This window comes from Sus scrofa, chromosome 2, assembly GCF_000003025.6.
Source record: "Sus scrofa isolate TJ Tabasco breed Duroc chromosome 2, Sscrofa11.1, whole genome shotgun sequence".
NCBI lineage: Eukaryota > Metazoa > Chordata > Mammalia > Artiodactyla > Suidae > Sus > Sus scrofa.
The window spans coordinates 100,790,340-100,808,341 of record NC_010444.4 but is presented as its reverse complement, the minus strand read 5'-3'; the positions used below and the strand labels follow the sequence as shown (position 1 = coordinate 100,808,341).

Genomic DNA, 18,002 nt, shown 5'->3' with positions numbered 1-18,002 from the left:
AGAAATGTGCAGAGACCAGATCTGGTAAGCCTGTGCTGTGATAAGTATTGGGGCCCTATCCTTATAGCACAGGCAAGCTTTAGATTAGCATATTCAAAGGATATCTGCTAACAGTGATAAGATCTAAAGGAAGAATTGCTATAATAGATACAGCAGAAGGAAGCTACAGAAGCAATCCATGGAATAGATAATAGCTTGTTAATATAGTAGAATGAACTAGGAAGGCAGTAGTAGATATGGAGAGGTATAGAGCTCTTCCAAGATTAGCTCGATGATTTAATGATTGATTTCAAGGGAAGGATGAAGGAGAAGGAGTTAAGATATTTAGGCTTGGACTTAAGCAGTTAGGTGGATGGCAGTCCCATCTATAGAGTTGATGGACACATTGGAGAAGGAATAGGTGTGGAGATTTATAGATGGAGTCACTTTGAACATAGAAGTTTGATGTGCCTGTGAAATCACTAGGAGGAGATATCAGTAGTTAACTGGATACACTTACAAGTTGGCTGCTGTTTAAGAATCTGGTGGAAATCTCTGATGGGGCCTGGGTGAAGGATCCAGCATTGTCTTTGCTGTGGCTCACATCGCTGCTGTGTCACAGGTTTGATCCCTGGCACAGGAACTTTTGCATGGGAGGACTATTCTTTAGAGCAGGTAAAAGGAAAACGTGAGAGCAAGTGATCTGAAGCTGATCTAAATGAAGGATAGCTGGTGATATAGACTGGAACTCCAGGGAATGCTAATAGAAAGTTGGAGGAATGAATTTTATTTCAAAGATATGCTGAAAAAGCAGTTACTTCAAAAGGCTTTTTAAAAGTTTAGAATGTACCCACTGAGAATGAAGTATAAAAGGTTTTAAGGGGGAAAAATAGGGATGAGATGGAGATAATTCTAGTGAAATTTAAGATGTAGTTCTGACATAAGAGGATATGCACCCCGGGTAAATGTGATTTAGTTCTAATTAGATAACTCATTGCCATTCATATCATAGTCTCTTTAATGTAAAGATGCTAGAGGAGCCCTTTTAGGTTTAGCCAAGCTGACATTATTAAATAGTATCAAACCTTAATTATTAAGAAATTTTATATTTTTTTCTTCCTCATGCTTTCCCTCTGTCACTCCCTCCTTTTATCTCTCTCTCTTCCTTTCCTTTCCTTCCTAGGAGGGAGCTAGGATGGAATGTCAAATTAAGATAAATAGGCCATTAAGAGGAAAAGGTGTTCTTTTTAAAATAGTTTGATAACTTACAGGGTAGATCTTTAAATGATTCCAAGCCCCAGGTTAGTAATTATGTGTACATTTTATTTGCATAAGATTTAATAAATAGTGCATAAGGGTATATATGTTTTTCTTAGTGAATACTTTTGAAAAGCATTAAATATTTTAAAAATTGATTAAAATCTGGTACATCCACACAGTAGAATATTATGGCTAGTAAAAACAGAATAAAGGAGACCTCTGTTACTGAGAGAATAGATGATCAGGTTAAATTTTCAGATGATCAAGTAACATGGTCATTTAGGTATAAGAAAGAAGGGCTCATAAGAATATATTGTGCAAAAAATTATATAATACAGTGTGTGTAGTATGTTTTTAAGAAATAGAGGAAAATAATACATTTTTATTTACTTATATTGGCACTAAGAAACTGGAAGGATATATAAGAAACTAAATAATAAGATTACCTATGGGGGCAAAGTAAGGGGGAATATAGTGGAGGAGGACAGGGTGGGTATGAGACTCCTTGGTATATGCTGTGTTATAGTATTTTTATTTTTAAATCTTGTGATTTTAATTCCAATATAAAAATTAATTTTTAAAATATTGATTTTCTTTTAAATGTATTACTTATAGATCTTTATAAACCAAAATACCAGATATTTGCAAGCACGGCTACTTATTTTTCTTATTTTTTAATCATTTATTTATATATATATTTTTTCTACTGTACAGCATGGTTACCCAGTTACACTTAGATGTATACATTCTTTTTTCTCTCATTACGTGTTCCATCATAAGTGACTAGACAGAGTTCCCAGTGCTACACAGCAGGATCCCATTGCTAATCCATCCCGAAGGCAACATTTTTTTCATTCATTCATTTCTCATATACATCTATAGAAGTGGGATATAAATCTTGTTTGTAAGATGTCTGCTTCACTGGGCAACTGAGAAATGTGAGGTAATTATGATAGAGTGCTAAATGTCATAAGAAAGCACAGTCATTGATAGAATCAATGAAAGCTTCAAGTAGGAGGTAGCAATTGAATTAAGTTTTGGGGCATCCCATAGATTTTGGTGGTGGGAATTTGGGGGAAAATGGGGCAAGTTAAAGGAATTTCAGATGAGAGATGAGCATAGGCACAAACATAGCAAACGGTAGGACTTATTCTAGTGAGTCCATGATCATGACAAGTAATAAGAAATGAAAATTATTTCTAGGTAGAGTTGCGGTTTTGTAACATTTTGAGACATTAAAATGTTTTGGTGAAAGCAAATTGTTAAATTATTTGTCATGTGCTACATTTCCATTGAAATAATTGTGGAAAAAGTAGCAACTGCATTAGCAATGTGAACAGTGTGGGAAATTTTAAAATAATCTTATGTTTTGATATCATTTTACACTTACAGAAAAGTTGCATGATTAAAAGGAAACCATAGTGAGTTCCCTCGTAGCCTACCTTTTTGTGACTCATTTTGAAAATAAGTTAGAAACATTATGCCCTTTTTACCACTAATGCATTGCTGTACATTTCCTAAGAACGAGAACATTCTCTTCATAACTATTGAGCAATTATCAGACTCAGGAACTTTTATGTTCTGTCAATCTGCAAGCCAAGCCAGGTTTAAAATTTGCAGATTGTCACGTTATATACTCAGTAGCTGATGTTCCTCAAGTCCAGGAACAAATGCATGTTCACATATTGCGTATAGTTATCATGTCTCTTTATTCGCCTTTAATCTGGAGCCATTCCTTAGCCTTTCTTTTTCTTTTCTTTTTTTTTTAAACATTGTATTGACTTTTTTCAAGGACATTTCTTTTTTTAATAATGACTTGAGCATCTTTCTTTGGTCTGAGGACCTTGCTATTCCACAGCCTTAGGGACAGTTGCTTGTTGCACTTGGAGATGACTAGCATTTCAAGAACATATCCCACCACACAAAGTATAATTGAGTCCACGTGGCGATGCCTCTAGATCAAGTTGAAAATACAAAGTGGTTTCTCATATTCACATTAGATTTAAAAAAAAAAACCTTTTGTTCCTCACATTATATTTTGTTCATCTTTTAAAGTTTTATTTAAGTGAAGTTGATTTATGATGTTGATAGTTTATGCTGTACAACAAAGTGATTCAGTTATACATGTATACACATCCACTCTCTTTCAGATCCTTTTCCCACATAGATTATCATAGAATATTGAGTCGAGTTCTCTGTGCTATACAGCAAGTACCTGTTGGCCAGTCATTCCACATACCTCAGTATTCATACACCAATCTCAAACCCCCAGTCCATCCCTGCCACCCTTGACCTGTCCACTTTGGTAACCATAAATTTGTTTTCAAAGTCTATGCGAAACTGTTTCCATTTTGAAAATAAGTTCATTTGTATCCTTTTCTTAGGGGTACAGGACATTTGTAGAATGACCCTCAATTTAAGTTTGTCATATATATTCCCATGACTAGATTCAGTTCATGATTCTTTGACAGTTTTAGTGCCTTAGATGTGATCTTTTGTCCTCAGTGTATGATATTGTGAATAAATGACTTTGGTTTGCTCTGATATTGGTGATGTCTGTCAGGTTATATTATAAAATTACAAATATGTAATTTGGGGGAATATACTTGAAACCATATTCTTTATGGGACTTCTAGCTGTTAATTTTTGCATTGATTGATGATTTTCTAACTCCATCATTTCTTCTACTTGTATCAGTTGGCATTCTACCTCAAGAAAAGAGCTTTATTTTTCTTTCCTTTTTACTTTATTCATTTTTTTATACATTGTGGATTCATGGATACTTATTTTACTCAGTGGGCTATATTCTCCATTGCTGTCATTATTTTGATGCCTAAATTATGACAGATTTGGTTAGGGATTCTCCTCAAGCAGATTCTTTATTCCTTTAACATTTATTTGTCACACTTTCAGAATCTTCTTACATTCTTATGCACATTTTTTTTTTCAGACTTTACTTGTATTTTCCTTGCTTCAGGCCCTGGAATCAGCCTTTTCTCTTAGGATCCTTGGTTCTTTGTATGGTGATGGGCATAAAAATTCAACCCCTTGAATAATTCCAATCTCCAATAAGCTCTAGTTATTTTTGTCAGAAAAATTTTTATATATATACATATAAAACACACACAGACACCTCGATCTGTGTTTTGGTGGTGGTGTTATTGCTTCTAGGCTATCAGCAAATGTGAATGTCTGTGTGTACACATGTATATATATTCATAGTTTTTACTCTCTGTAGATAGGTAAATATAGAAATAAATATGATAAAGATATATATGTATATATGTGAAATAAGTGTATATATGCTCATGCAGATATATACCTACATCCATCTCATCTATGTACATGAATAGGATATATATATATATGTATATGTACACACATATATATACATACACTGATACCAACTCAATACATTTTTAAAATCAAATCTCAAGTTAAAGCCATGAAGTTGAACAAGTAAACCTTACAGAGGGGATACACTGTAGATGATTTTTTCTACTAAGTTCTTACTATATTTTCCTATATTATAGCCTGAAAAATGAAAGGAGATGACTTTTATTTGAGGTATTCAAGTATCTCCTGTCTCCTTCTTTGGCCAGTAACATGAAACTGATGATAAATTTCCATTTCTACCAATGTAAAGTGGCTGAGTAATGTTTTGTATCTATATCTGGAGACGTAAAATTGGCAATTAGGAAGGAGTTGAGACTAGAAAGGTTGTGTGTGAGTAGAAGGTATGGTGTACTCTGAGGACTGTAGTATTTCATTTGGTGTTACTGACGATAAACATAGTGCAGCTGTTGAGTTGCACCCTTCATAATTAGATGAGTTAACTTTAGAATTAGGCATGCTTGATTTTAGCTGCAGTATATTTGCAAGTAAATAGTAAACCAAACGTTGTAAAATGCCCCCAGTTAAACTGTATCTTGTTTATATTAGCTATTCTTTTACCTTAAAACCTGAGAATGCACGTAAATTATATTAAATATTTTATTGAAAATTTTCTTACTTTATAGTAAATATTCTTGTCTGAAATTTATGAGACCAAGAAAATCCAGAAAGAACTGGGAGGGTAAATGGATAACAGCCAAATTACAGGATTCTCTTTTAGGTCTGTTTCTGCTAATTCAATAATGAAAACTTAGAAAAAACGTTAAAAAATTGAGCACCTTATTCCACTTTTTTTTTTTTTTGAGTTATAATCAAATGCAAACCATAGTCCTTTTTTCAAAGAATGCATATGAGGTAGAGGAAATAAGAGTAAAAGGGATACAATAAGAGTAAAAGCCAGAAAATAATTATTTGTTGAATAGACCTCTGTTGACAGGGGAAATATTTTAGTGAGAAGGCTTTATGAAGATGGTGTACTTTAAGGTGATTTTTTTAGAATCCCTAAGGAGGCAGAGGTACAAGAATGTTAGATAATAGAACTAATATTTAGAGACCTTGTAATAAGTATCATTTTAAACAGCTAAAAATGTAAAAATAGAAAACTAACATATAACAAAGATTAGAACCATATAAAAAAGAAAGTACTAGATTAAATAATACCCAATAAAATGTATGAACATCAAAATATAGTCAATAAAGTTAAAAATTCAGTGGCCCAGTCAAATAGCAAATTAGATACAGTTGAAGGGAGAATTAGAATCCTAGAAGGTAGACCTAAGAAAATTACTCAGTATGTATCCTTGAAAGATAAAAAGAAATGGTAAATATGAAAGAGAGCTTATAATAGGGAAAGTATAATAAAAAATGCCCAATATATGTCTAGTTAGGACTTTCAGAAGGAGAGAATGGGAGTGAGGAAATACTTAAAATACTGTCTGTGAATTATTCTGAATTGGTGATAGGTTCAGGAAGTACACTGAGTCCCCTCATGAAGATTGATAAGACTTAATAATCTACACCTAGACATTATAGAGAATCTGTAGCACATCAGAGACATAGGAAAAGGCCTTAAAAGAAGCCAGAGAATGAAGCCTGATTACCTACAATCTCAATTAGACTGACAGAAATATTAACAGCAACCATGGAAACCAGAGACACTAGAGAAAATAACTATTGATCTAAAACTTTATGCCTAAATAAAATTATCATTCAGTGTTAAGTCCAGATAGAGACATTTCCAAACAAAAAAGTAAATTTACTTTTTTCATAAAGAACCAATGAAGAAGAAAACTGAACTAATGAGAGCAAGAGAGATGCACCCAAGGAGGAATGCTGAACAAATGAATTGGTAATCACATGGGAAATTGAAACAGACTTTACCTAAATAAAGCAACAACAAAATCACTGAAAAAGAGTACAAAGCAAGGAATCAAATATGCTATATACAAATAGTATGTAAGATGAGTTTAAAAAGTTCAAATCTTTGAACTTCAAGAGTGAAAATTTATTAATTTATACTTTGATATGTAAAATATTCATGTTAAAACTATAAAGATGCCACTAGATAGTAGTCTCATGAGTCTGTTTTCTGAGATTTTCTTTGACTGTAGGGGGCTCAGGGATAAATAGAATATATAACTTTTACACCAGAAAGGTAGGAGTAAAGAAAATTTAATCAATTAAAAGATAGGAAAAGAAAAAAAGAAACAGAAAAAGCAAGGTAAGTGGAAGGTACAAAATACAATGAAAAGTCAGTTTTAAATTCATTAATCACAATGAATTAAATAAACTGTCCAGCTAAAAGATAGCCAGCATGAATTTAAAAAAAAAAAACATTTTTGTATGTAATTTATAAAATAATTATGTAAAATATAAGAATATAGTAAAGCAGAAAGTAAACCTAATTATTGCATGCAGGATTTTAGAAATATCAAAGCAGTTATTTACTGTTCGAGTGTCAAGATTTTCTGTTTTTATTAAGCTATAATGATTATAAAATTTCTCATTTTATTTAAAAATTGTAAAAATAAATATTAAATTTAAAATGTATATCTCATATACTTGTTAACTTTTAATGCTTTTAAGAAGTACTGCATTGTCCTTGATGGTGTAATACTAAATCTGATTCTGTTGAACCACAAATTACTCAGCCCTGAAGGTAAAAATTACACTGTGTGAATGTTCCTGCTTTGGGGATAAACATGTTCTAAATCAAGTCATTGCTCACAGCTAAAATCTTCTACCACTTGCACTTGTTTAGAGATGAGATGAGTAAGACTGGTTTCTTAAAAGCCATGTAGTTTTTTAAATGCTGTTTATATCAGTATCAATAAGTGAAATGGAACTGAGTAACCCAAAATAGATACAATCTTACAAAGATTGTGTTAAAAGCAAGTGTGTTTACAACCTACTGTTAAACTTCTAAATACAGTAAGACCACATAATTTCGAAGATTTTTACATTTGTAATACATCTGTAAATCACCCTGCTGGTATTGACTCTACTTGGCTTGTTTGTGAAATGAGAGCTTCCTAAGAAAACGAATAGTGTTAAAAGGAGTTACTTAGGTAAAAAACTAAACTGTTTTCAACTGTTCTGACATCTATTTAAGACAGAAATCATATACCTAATTATTTTAAGCAGGGGAGAACTGAGAGAACTGTCACTTCTATTAATTACAAATCACTTAAATATTATTCCATCAAATTAGAACTAGATTTCTACTAAGTAATAATTGATCAGCTCCAGGCTCTCTTAAAGTTGTTTTCTTTTTTAATGTTTTATTTTTTTTATATTTTACTAATTCGTGTTTGTAGCCACATAAGTCTTTTTTCTGAGATTTTCTTTGATATAGGGGGCATAAAATTTCATAGATAAAGAGTTAAATCTTTCAGAGTGTATCTTTCAGTTCAGTTCATCCACCTTTATACTCCAAATCAGGATGCTCTTAGCATATAAGTGTTCTTTCCAGGGGTGAATGTGACTGATGATTTATGGACATTTTTGTTTTATTTCTTCAACTGAAGTTCTTATTCTTATGATGGCCCGAGTACAGACATGTTTGTCTTATCTTTATAATAAAGTTGAGAAATGGAAATTGTTACTGGTGTGAATCAATCAGGTCAAATATAATTTGTTACTACTGAGAGGGTTTTCTTCAGAATAGCAAACAGAAGCCTGGCAATCTAATAGTAAACTTTTCTTTAATCACTAGATAGAGAAATCCTGAGCTAGAAAAAAAGTCTAGTTTGTCTCCAGTTCATAAAGGGCATTATTCTGTTGTTAGCCAAGGGATCCATTTCATGAATATATAACCTCAGAATTACTTCCCTATCTGTCATTGTGGATTTAATTTCAGTTGTATGGCTAATTCTTAGGAATTGAAAGAAATACAGAAAAATTATCAGGTATAATAATTGGTTTTTTTTTCCAATTTTTTTTCAATCTGGGCAGGGCGAATACCTTACAACAGAATTCTCAGTTCCTCCCTCCCATAACCTAAACTCTTGCTGTTGTTCATCTTTATTTTCTAAAACAAAATCAAAAACATTGTTGCTGTTATTTTCAACAAACTGTTGTCTGTTAGAACAATTAAAAATAAGAAAAAAAAAGTTTAAATTATTTAACCTTAACGTATTACCTCTCTAATGTTCTTCCTTGCCACAGGAACATGAGACCCAAGCTGCATTTAAGACCTACACCACAGCTCATGGCAATGCCAGATCCTTAACCCACTGAGTGAGATCAGGAATTGAGCTCAGGTCCTCATGGATAATAGTTGGGTTTATTACCACTGAGCCATGATGGGAACTCCTACATTTCTGACCTATGTAATTTTCCTTCTCTCTGAATAATTTCTTTTAACATTTCTTGTGATAGATGTACTAGCAAAAAAATTCTCTCAATTTTTGTTTGTCTAAGAAAGTCTTTCTCACCTTAGAAGGATAAGTTCAGTGGATACAGAATTATGGATTGGTGGTTTTTTGCTTTCAGTACTTTGAATAGTTCAGTCTCCTATCTTCTTGTGTACATGGTTCCTAAGAGAAGTTTGATGTCATTTTTATCTTTTTTTCCTCTGTAGGTAAAGTCCCACACACCCCACACTTCCCCAAATCCTTCATACCTCCAGTCTGGCTTCTTTACAGATTTTCTCTTTGTGTTTGATTTTATTATGATATGGCCAGATGCAGTTTCGGTATTTATCCTTCCTTGTACTACCTGGATCTGTGGTTTTGTGTCTGTCATTGATTTTGGAATAGTCTCAGCCATTATTACATCAGGTAGTTCCTCTGTTCTTTCATCTTTCTTCTCCTTCTGGTATAATTATTATGTGTATGTTAAACCTTTATAATTATCCCACAATTCTCAGGTATTTTGTTCCATCTTTTCATTTTTTTCCTCTTTGCATTTCAATTTTGGAACTGTCTTTTATTTTCATGGCCATATCCAGTCTACTGATGAGCCTATCAAAAGCATTCTTCATTTTTTTTTTTACAGTATTTTTAATCTAGCATTTCCTTTTATTTTTTCTTGGAGTTTTCCATTTATCAGCTTACGTTACTATTCTGTACTTTTATGTTGTCGAGTTTTTCAGTAAAGCATATTACTTACTGTTTTAAATTTCAAGTATCTTAATTCCAAATTTTCTGATGTTTGATGTCTCTCTTCAGGTTCTTTCTTTTTGACTTTTATTGTGCCCAATAATTTTTTGTTGAAAGCTGGACATGATCTATTGGACAAATGGAACTTTGACAGAAAGGTCTTTATTGTGAAGTTTTGTGTTTATCTGGCTAGGAATCAGTCTGTGTTTATTATTTGGTGTAGCTCTTGTGGCCACATCTAAAGTTTTCTCTTATGTCCTTTGTTTTCCCTGTTGTCTGTCAGTTTTCCTAGAGTTCTTAAATAGGGGTGAATCTTGCAGTTCTTTTGGCTGTATCCCATTCCTTGTTATTTTATAGGAGCCCTATTGATACGGTGGTAATGTGAGGAAACCTTCTATGATTAGGTCTTAGTCTTATTAGTGAGCCCTTTGCCCCCTCTAAGTCATTTAGGCTCTGATGAAATCGTTTTCCTTGTGGGCAAGCTTTATTAAGGAGAATAGAGTTCAGTAGTATTTCAAAATGATTACTTTCCTTTTTCCCTGCTGGAAGCAGATAAGGATTTTTCTTTTATCTCCACAGTGAGAACCTAGTGGGGCTCATGCAGGTATATTCATAGATATTTTGGGGATCCTTCTTTAAGGCTGAAACCCCTCATAATTTTTCATTTATTAAGTTAGTCTTCATATTGAACCTCCAGAAATTAATCAGTTATGGTTGAAAACATTCCTAACCTAGGACTGGCTTCAGCCAACACTTCTGTACTGGGCTTTTGTTATCAGTAAATCCTGATTTTCTATATCTGCCTGCCTGACTCTTTAATTTTGAGGGCAGCAGTTTGCTCTGTGACCTCAGTTCTCTGATGGATCTAAGAAGAGTCATTGAATTTCAGTTTGTTTAGTTTTTTTCTTTTTGTGAGGATAGGAATGACTCCTTCCAAACTCTATATTAGAATTTCAGATCAGAAACCAGAAGTTCCAATCTTTCTTATTAGAATGAAGTTTTCACTTTAGAGCATTCTTATTAGTCTCTTAAGCCTTTTCTCTTCTGTTTATAAACTACACTGGAAACACTATTTCTAGTGAATATTTGAACATAGATTACATTTGGGCAGAGGTTATCTTTTTTTGAAATTATCTTTTCATTTGTTGACTTTTCTAAATGCAGACTGCATTCCTACTCAAGCTGTAAGGCTATGAATCCTTGATGTTTTCTTTCTAAGCCTCAATTCAGCATTTTGAAAAGATATTTTAAAAATCTGAAGCACTTATCTCCCTCCAAGGATGTAGACAGAATGAACAGTGAAGAGAATTTGTATACTGTTTTAAAGTACCTTCAATGCGCCAGACACCACCCTGTGTGGATACAACGGGGAGTAGAAGTAGGATACCTAAATTTTAGTGTTCTAAGGCTAGTAAGTTAGCAGACAAGTAATTAATACCAAACTCATATATGTCAAGCATGTCCAGAGGAGCACAGAGGTGGGATATTTTGTCCTGCCTTGGAGGGTTGGGAAGAGGCAGGAAAAAGTCACCTAAAGCACCTGGTGTGTGATCTATCTCTGTTGCTTTTCCTCTATAGTCAGGATTTGGAGATCAAGGCAAACTGGACAAGTTAGGTATTGTTTCTCCAACTCTCCTTGTTGTATGATTTTATTAGAATAGACACTGGCCCTATACTGTTTTTCAAAATTAAATGTAAGCATTTTTGAATTGTTTTTTATTATCCTGTAGTATGAAATGAAGAATTAACTGTAATATCATATTTCACATTGGTGTAAGGTATGAACTGCCAAAACGGTTTAATTTTTTTATTTCTCAAGGTATGTCTTGTAAATATTTTGCATAGTGATAGAATTTATTTGAGTTTGGCTTAAGTCTGATTAGTTCTATTGTTGCTTTAAATATAAGGATATTTTATGATTTAATAGAAGGACATTTTTGGAAATGATAACCCACTCATTTTAGCTAATATCATTTAGTTAAACCATTTCTCTTGAAGTAGTAACCCATTATGTAACTTCATACATATTTTTAATCTCATCCTACATATTTTTAATTTACTCTTTCAGTTCTACAGCACTGCTACTTTCTAGTGAAGGTATAATGAACATAATTTTAACTGCTACCTAACATATAAGACTGTTATTCAATTAATAACTAATTTTTGCCTACTTGTAGTTTAACGTTGTCACTTTTGAAATTATATTACCAGCCAATATAAAGCTGTTCTAGTATACATCTAATAACTCTTTCTAAAATGAATGAATATCTATACAGAGAAGAAAGGGTTTTGGACTCCTTAGAGAAAGCAGAATAGAGAATCTATTTTAGATTACAGAAGAGAGCACCAAAGCAATCTTAATTTTCTTCAAAAAATATGATTTTATTTTATAAAATTTGACTTAATTACGTTGCTGCTAAAATTCTTCTCTTAGATATTGTGCATAGATGATTCAAGATATGTTGAGGGCAACCCTCCTTAAAATGACTCTTAAAGCCTATTAAATCATCACTTTTAATCCAGACATCTCTTTCTTCACTACTCTGTTTGCTTTCCTTAATAGGAATAGTAGGGTACTTTTCTATTACTGCTGTAACAAATTACCATAAGTTTAGTGGCTTGAAACAACCCAAATCTATAATATCTTATCATTCTTTAGCTCATAAGTTCAGTATGCGTGTCACCAAACTGAAATCAACATGTTGGATAGGCTGTTTCTTTCTGGATTCTCTAGGGGAAAAATCCAGACTGTTTCTTGGTGTAGTTGTTGGTGGAACTTACAAATGGTCTTGATTTCTTACTGGCTGTAAACTGGGGATTATCCCACCTTAAAAAAGGCCACTACATTTCCTGGCTTGTTATCTCTTTCCTCCATGTTCAAAACCATCAGTGGCCAGTTGAGGCCCTCTCACTTTGCATCCTTCTGATTTACTGTTCTGTAATAAACTTACAGGGGTTTATATGATTAAATTCGGTCCACTCAGAGTAACCAGGATAATCTCCTCATCTTGGGTTTTTAACCTTAATCATATATATACAAAGTCCCTTTTGCCATGTAACATACCGTATTAATAGGTTTCAGGAGTTAAAATGTGGATATCTTTGGGGAGCTATGTCTCTGCCTACCACAAATCTAGATAACCATACCAGTAAATAAATACTGCTGACTGTTCCCTCCTTGATTCATTGAATGCGGAAGAGGTATTAGGATTCAGAGTTGTGATAGTACTGTATTAAATGTAATATACTTATGGGGAAAGTAGAGCCGAAACAGAATTCTAGAATACTGAGAAAAAAAGAAGATATGTTTACAGAGTATGGCTTTGTAAAATAGAGAGTCCTTGTATATTTTTGTGAGTTTATATTAACCAGTTCTAATCCTTAGTATTAAGGTCCATAGTTATTCAATACACAGCAGCAGTAAGTAAACCAGTAAAGAGATTTTTAATTTTGTATCAGAATATTCCAGGATAGAGATATACTCATTTGGAACAATAAATTTTAATAATTTATGTGAATTTTGATAATGGACAATATTGTATTTTAATATATTATTTCTTTCCTACTTAGATCATCACGAAGTATGTATATGAGCTCCTGGAAAAGGACTGTAATTTGAAAAAAATTTCTATTCCAGTAAGTCCAATTTTTTTAAATATTCATGGTTCCAAATAAATAGTTCTAAATTCAGAAGAAAACTTTTGTATTAATTGTGGGAAGTTTAAATGTTAAGATCTTAGTGTTTTGGTATTGATTAAATGCCTGTCAGTATACCTTATATCATTGTGAACAATAGTTCTTAAAAAGTGATACTCTTCAGTATAAAGAAAAGAAATACTGATTTCTAGTCTTTTTTGAAAATGATGGCACAAAGGGACTACTGTTTCCTCTTCCCTTTCTCATTTATTTGGTACAAATTATTTTTACTTATTTATTTGAAGTAAACCAATGTAATTTTTATTGCACTAGACATTCTCTATACCTTTGATTATTTCTTAATTTTTTTATTATATGTTTCATTTCTATGTTATTTGCTCTGTACATCCCCATATTCATTCCTGTTGCCTCCTGTTTCAGAATACTACTCCCCTTTTAGGGAGGACACGTTTTTGAAATTTCGCACATTTTGCCATTTCAGAGTTGAAAAGTTTGAAATATGTTCTTATACTCAGCTTCTCAAAAGAAGTGTTTCTTTTTTCAATGCAAAACATGAAGTATAGGATTTCCCATCGTGGCGCAGTGGTTAACAAATCTGACTGGGAACCACGAGGTTGTGGGTTTGAACCCTGGCCTTGCTCAGAGGGTTAAGGATCTGGCGTTGCAGTGAGGTGTGGTGTGGATTGCAGAGCTGCTCTGTTCCCGCATTGCTGTGGCTCTGGTGTAGGCTGGCGGCTACGGCTCCGATTCGACCCCCAGCCTGGGAACCTCCATATGCCGCGGAAGTGGCCCTAGAAATGGCAAAAAGACCAAAAAAAAAAAAAAAATGAAGTATTAAGCTTTCTTATTTATTTATTTTAATATTATGATTTTTTTTCATTATAGCTGGTTTACAGTGTTCTGTCAATTTTCTATTATACAGCATGGCGACCCAGTTACACATACTTGTATGGATTCTTTTTTCTCACATTATCATGCTCCATCATAAGTGACTAGATATAGTTCCCAGTGCTACACAGCAGGATCTCATTGCTTATCCATTCCAAAGGCAATAGTCTGAATCTATTAACCCCAAGCTTCCAATCCATCCTGCTCCCTCCCCCTCGGCAACCACGAGTCTATTCTCCAAGTCCATGATTTTCTTTTCTGTGGAAAGTTTCATTTGTGCCATATATTAGATTCCATATATAAGTGATATGGTGTTTGTCTTTCTCTTTCTGACTTACTTCATTTAGTATGAGAGTCTCTAGTTCCATCTATGTTGCTGCAAATGGCATTATTTTGTTCTTTTTTATGGCTGAGTAGTATTAAGCTTTTAAACAAGAAAAAATAGTAACCTTTTGTGTGATATGATGGTGGGCTATGCTAGATGATCCCTGACAACTCTCTGACAACTCTCTGATTTTATGATCTATATGAATCTGGAAGACTTCATGGATGTAATTTACTTAAGGCACAAAATTTTAAATATTGATAATTTTGTTGACGTGAAATTTTAAAATTCTTAATGTTATTCTACTATGAATTAGGGAGTTTGAGGATTTCTCAGTGCTATCCATCCTTACAAACTAATTCCATAGTTTGATTTTTTTAAAAGAAATCTATTTTATATTTACTTTGCTATAGATAACCTCAAGTATTAGTTCACATAGTTAATCATTATTCATTTATTCATTCATTCAACAGATATTTATTTTAGGGTGCCAGGCACTATTCTAAGGGCTAGTGACATACCAGTGAATACAATATTATTCTATGTAAGAGCTAGGCCAGCCCTTATTTGGAAACTTTCCTTCCTTTGAATTATATGAAGAGGAAGATTTTAGTATCTTTTTGGTAATGAATATACTAATCTTTTTTTTTTGGATTTAAACCTTTTAGTTTTGATTTTAGGTCTAGTGTCTTACTCTATTAAAACTAAACACTGAATTTGGTCTTCTGGAAAAATTAAGGCAGAAGACTTTGATCTTCGTTCCTTGTTCTTTTTCTGTTGAAGTTTCTGAAGAATGATATTTAAAGAGTCTTAGGTTAATTCACTGTTATAGCACAGTTAATAGTGAGTCCTTTAACTCTGTAATACTTCTAGTTCCATGGAATCTTTAAACTCATTTTAATTCTCTTGATTTCCAGAACAAATCACAAGATAATTGACCATATTTGTCATGTTATATGATTAAATTTCATTAATTTTCTTTATAGAAAGCCTGAAATTAGGTTTAGAAGGACTTTGTAGATCTGATTGTTTTCCTGATATTTGAATTTAGACCATAATGTTACACAGAGAGAGCTTTAGATTATATGAGACCTAGAACAAGTATCATGTCCATTTTTGGTTAGTGAAGATTCTCTAATTTTATAAACTGAAAATAAACAAAAAGGTTTACTTTAGGAAATTAAATTATCCATAAATTTTCATCACCTATTTTATATAATTGTGAAATTTTCTCCCCTAAGTATTTGTTTTCTCCTGAGTTCTCTTAAATCCCAAAGCTAGCACTGAGGGTGGGGTTTTGTGGTTGTTTTTCAATGTGTTCTTTTTACAAAAGGAATACCACCAACTTTTTTTGTCCTGATGATGAATTCTGTCTTAGTTTTATAGCTGAAATATTTAACAAGGAAAGAAAAACTTCCTTCTTTTTTTTTTTTAATGGCAGCACTTTGCGCAAGTCCATGACTTAATGGTAAAGATCATGATCGTGTCTCATGTTTACTCTCCTCTTCATATAAATAGGTACAAAATATTCTCAATTTTAGTATGTCATATTTATACAGAATATTGGGTACATTACATTTTCATTTGATTTATTCAATCATATTTAAATAAATATCAAAATTAGTGCGTTTCATAGGTATCCCAAAATGAATTGCTAACTGTTAAAAATTGTTTGGTTCAGTCTCACTGACCAATTGGTCTTGGAAGTTGATTTGTCCTTACCTTGAGGTGAAACACTGGAACGACCTTCCTGTGTATCCCTTAATTAAAGCTCATCTTAATAAATTACCATTGTTTAAAGATAAGTGGCCTCGAAATAGCCATTTCAGTACTTAATGAAAAATTATTTTCTTCATGTAGATAAATTTCTATTTAAAATTATCTCTAACTTTACACAGTGTAGACTGTAGTTACCAGCTACAGAGTCACAGCACAGTTCTGCATTAAATTGAGATTAGTGTTAGTCAATTACCAGCTCAAATACTGCTCTTACACCTTAATCATTAATACCATGACGTTATCCATTTTCTTCTTTTCCATAAATACTCTGATGTTCTGATATTTTTAAAGTTGACATATCTGGATGTTCAAGTAAAACTTTTATTCATTTGTTCATGGCTACCTTGGCACTCCTTAAAAATTCTTGAACAGCATTCCTGGGTAAAAGGTAATTTTTCTTCTCAGATTTAGTTTTCCTCTGTCTCTCATCCACTTTGCTTTCTCTGTGTTTTCAATCATATCATAGTAGTTTGTTTTTTCTGGATGACACATGCAAATGAAGCTAATGTGGTAGTGTTATATTTCATACTTCTCTTACTGCATTTTAAGTATTAATAATAAAGATACAGTTATGTCATTTTAATCCTTAGCACAGTGTATCTTTTAAAATTCTTTATAATCATGCATTAGTTTAATCTTCCATGTGTGCCTTCTGAACCAGACAAGTATTATAACCATAGTTAAGACACATTGTTTAGTTAGTAGGTCCCTCTCCTACCTTTTATCTAAAGTCAGTGGTCATGCTTGATAAGAGTCTTTATTCCAAAGTTTCATTCATTCTTTTATAACCAGGTTCCTACAATGTGCCATTCTTTATTTTAGGAATTGGGAGTGTAGCTGGAGACAAACAGAAATGGTTGTGCCTTCCTGGACTTAGCTTCTAGTGGAGGGAGCAGATGGTTAGTAAACACACACACACACACACACAAAGTAAAGCATAGTGATTGTATTATGTGCTATAGAGGAAAATAAAACAGAATGGCACTAGCACATTCTTGGGGAAGTGTTTGAATGGGGTAGTCAGAGAAGGCTTCACTGAGAAGGTGTTTTTTTTTTGTTTTTTTTTCTTAGACCCTATGGCTGTGCTCTGCTTGCTGAAATAATTGCCCTTTATGTTTTGTTTACAAAAATGACTATGCATCTATTACTAACACCAATCTGATTGTTGTGGAAATCAAGAAATATTAAAATTTTTCTCATCCCAGGGTTAGTGACTGGGAACATGTAGAATCCAGGGCATTTTTTTGGTATCCAGTTTTTGTCTTTCTTATTTTGATAATTGTATGACTATACACTGTTGTTGAAGTGAAGTGCTATTGCATTACCCAGCCTATGGATTAACCTCTTTGTTTGAGGATGCGTTTATTACCAACCATCAAGACTTTAATTCTAGTTCTGACCTGGCTACACAGAGGCTTCCATTCCTAGCTATTTGCTATTGCTGATGTGGAATACCACTAAGTGCATGCCAGGCATAAGCAATAAAAAGTTGGGAAGTTATCCCTTTCTAAAAGTCTTTTGAGTCTTTCAGATCTAAATCATATATCATCTCGATTAAGCCTAAATATTAAGTATAATCAAAATGAATGAAAATCTTCACTTTTCATTATGTAAATAAG

At 32.9% G+C, this 18,002-nt stretch overlaps 1 protein-coding gene across 10 annotated transcripts in view; it reads left to right on the top strand.

The window, feature by feature from the left end:
• Nucleotides 1–18,002, top strand: part of FAM172A (family with sequence similarity 172 member A) — a 415,825-nt gene that overhangs the window by 85,253 nt on the left and 312,570 nt on the right. For all 10 annotated transcript variants that reach the window (XM_013994983.2, XM_013994986.2, XM_013994989.2 and 7 more), the window contains one exon: nucleotides 13,305–13,370. In XM_013994983.2, coding sequence (XP_013850437.2) covers nucleotides 13,305–13,370 — 66 coding nt within the window. The remainder of the gene's footprint in view (nucleotides 1–13,304; nucleotides 13,371–18,002) is intronic.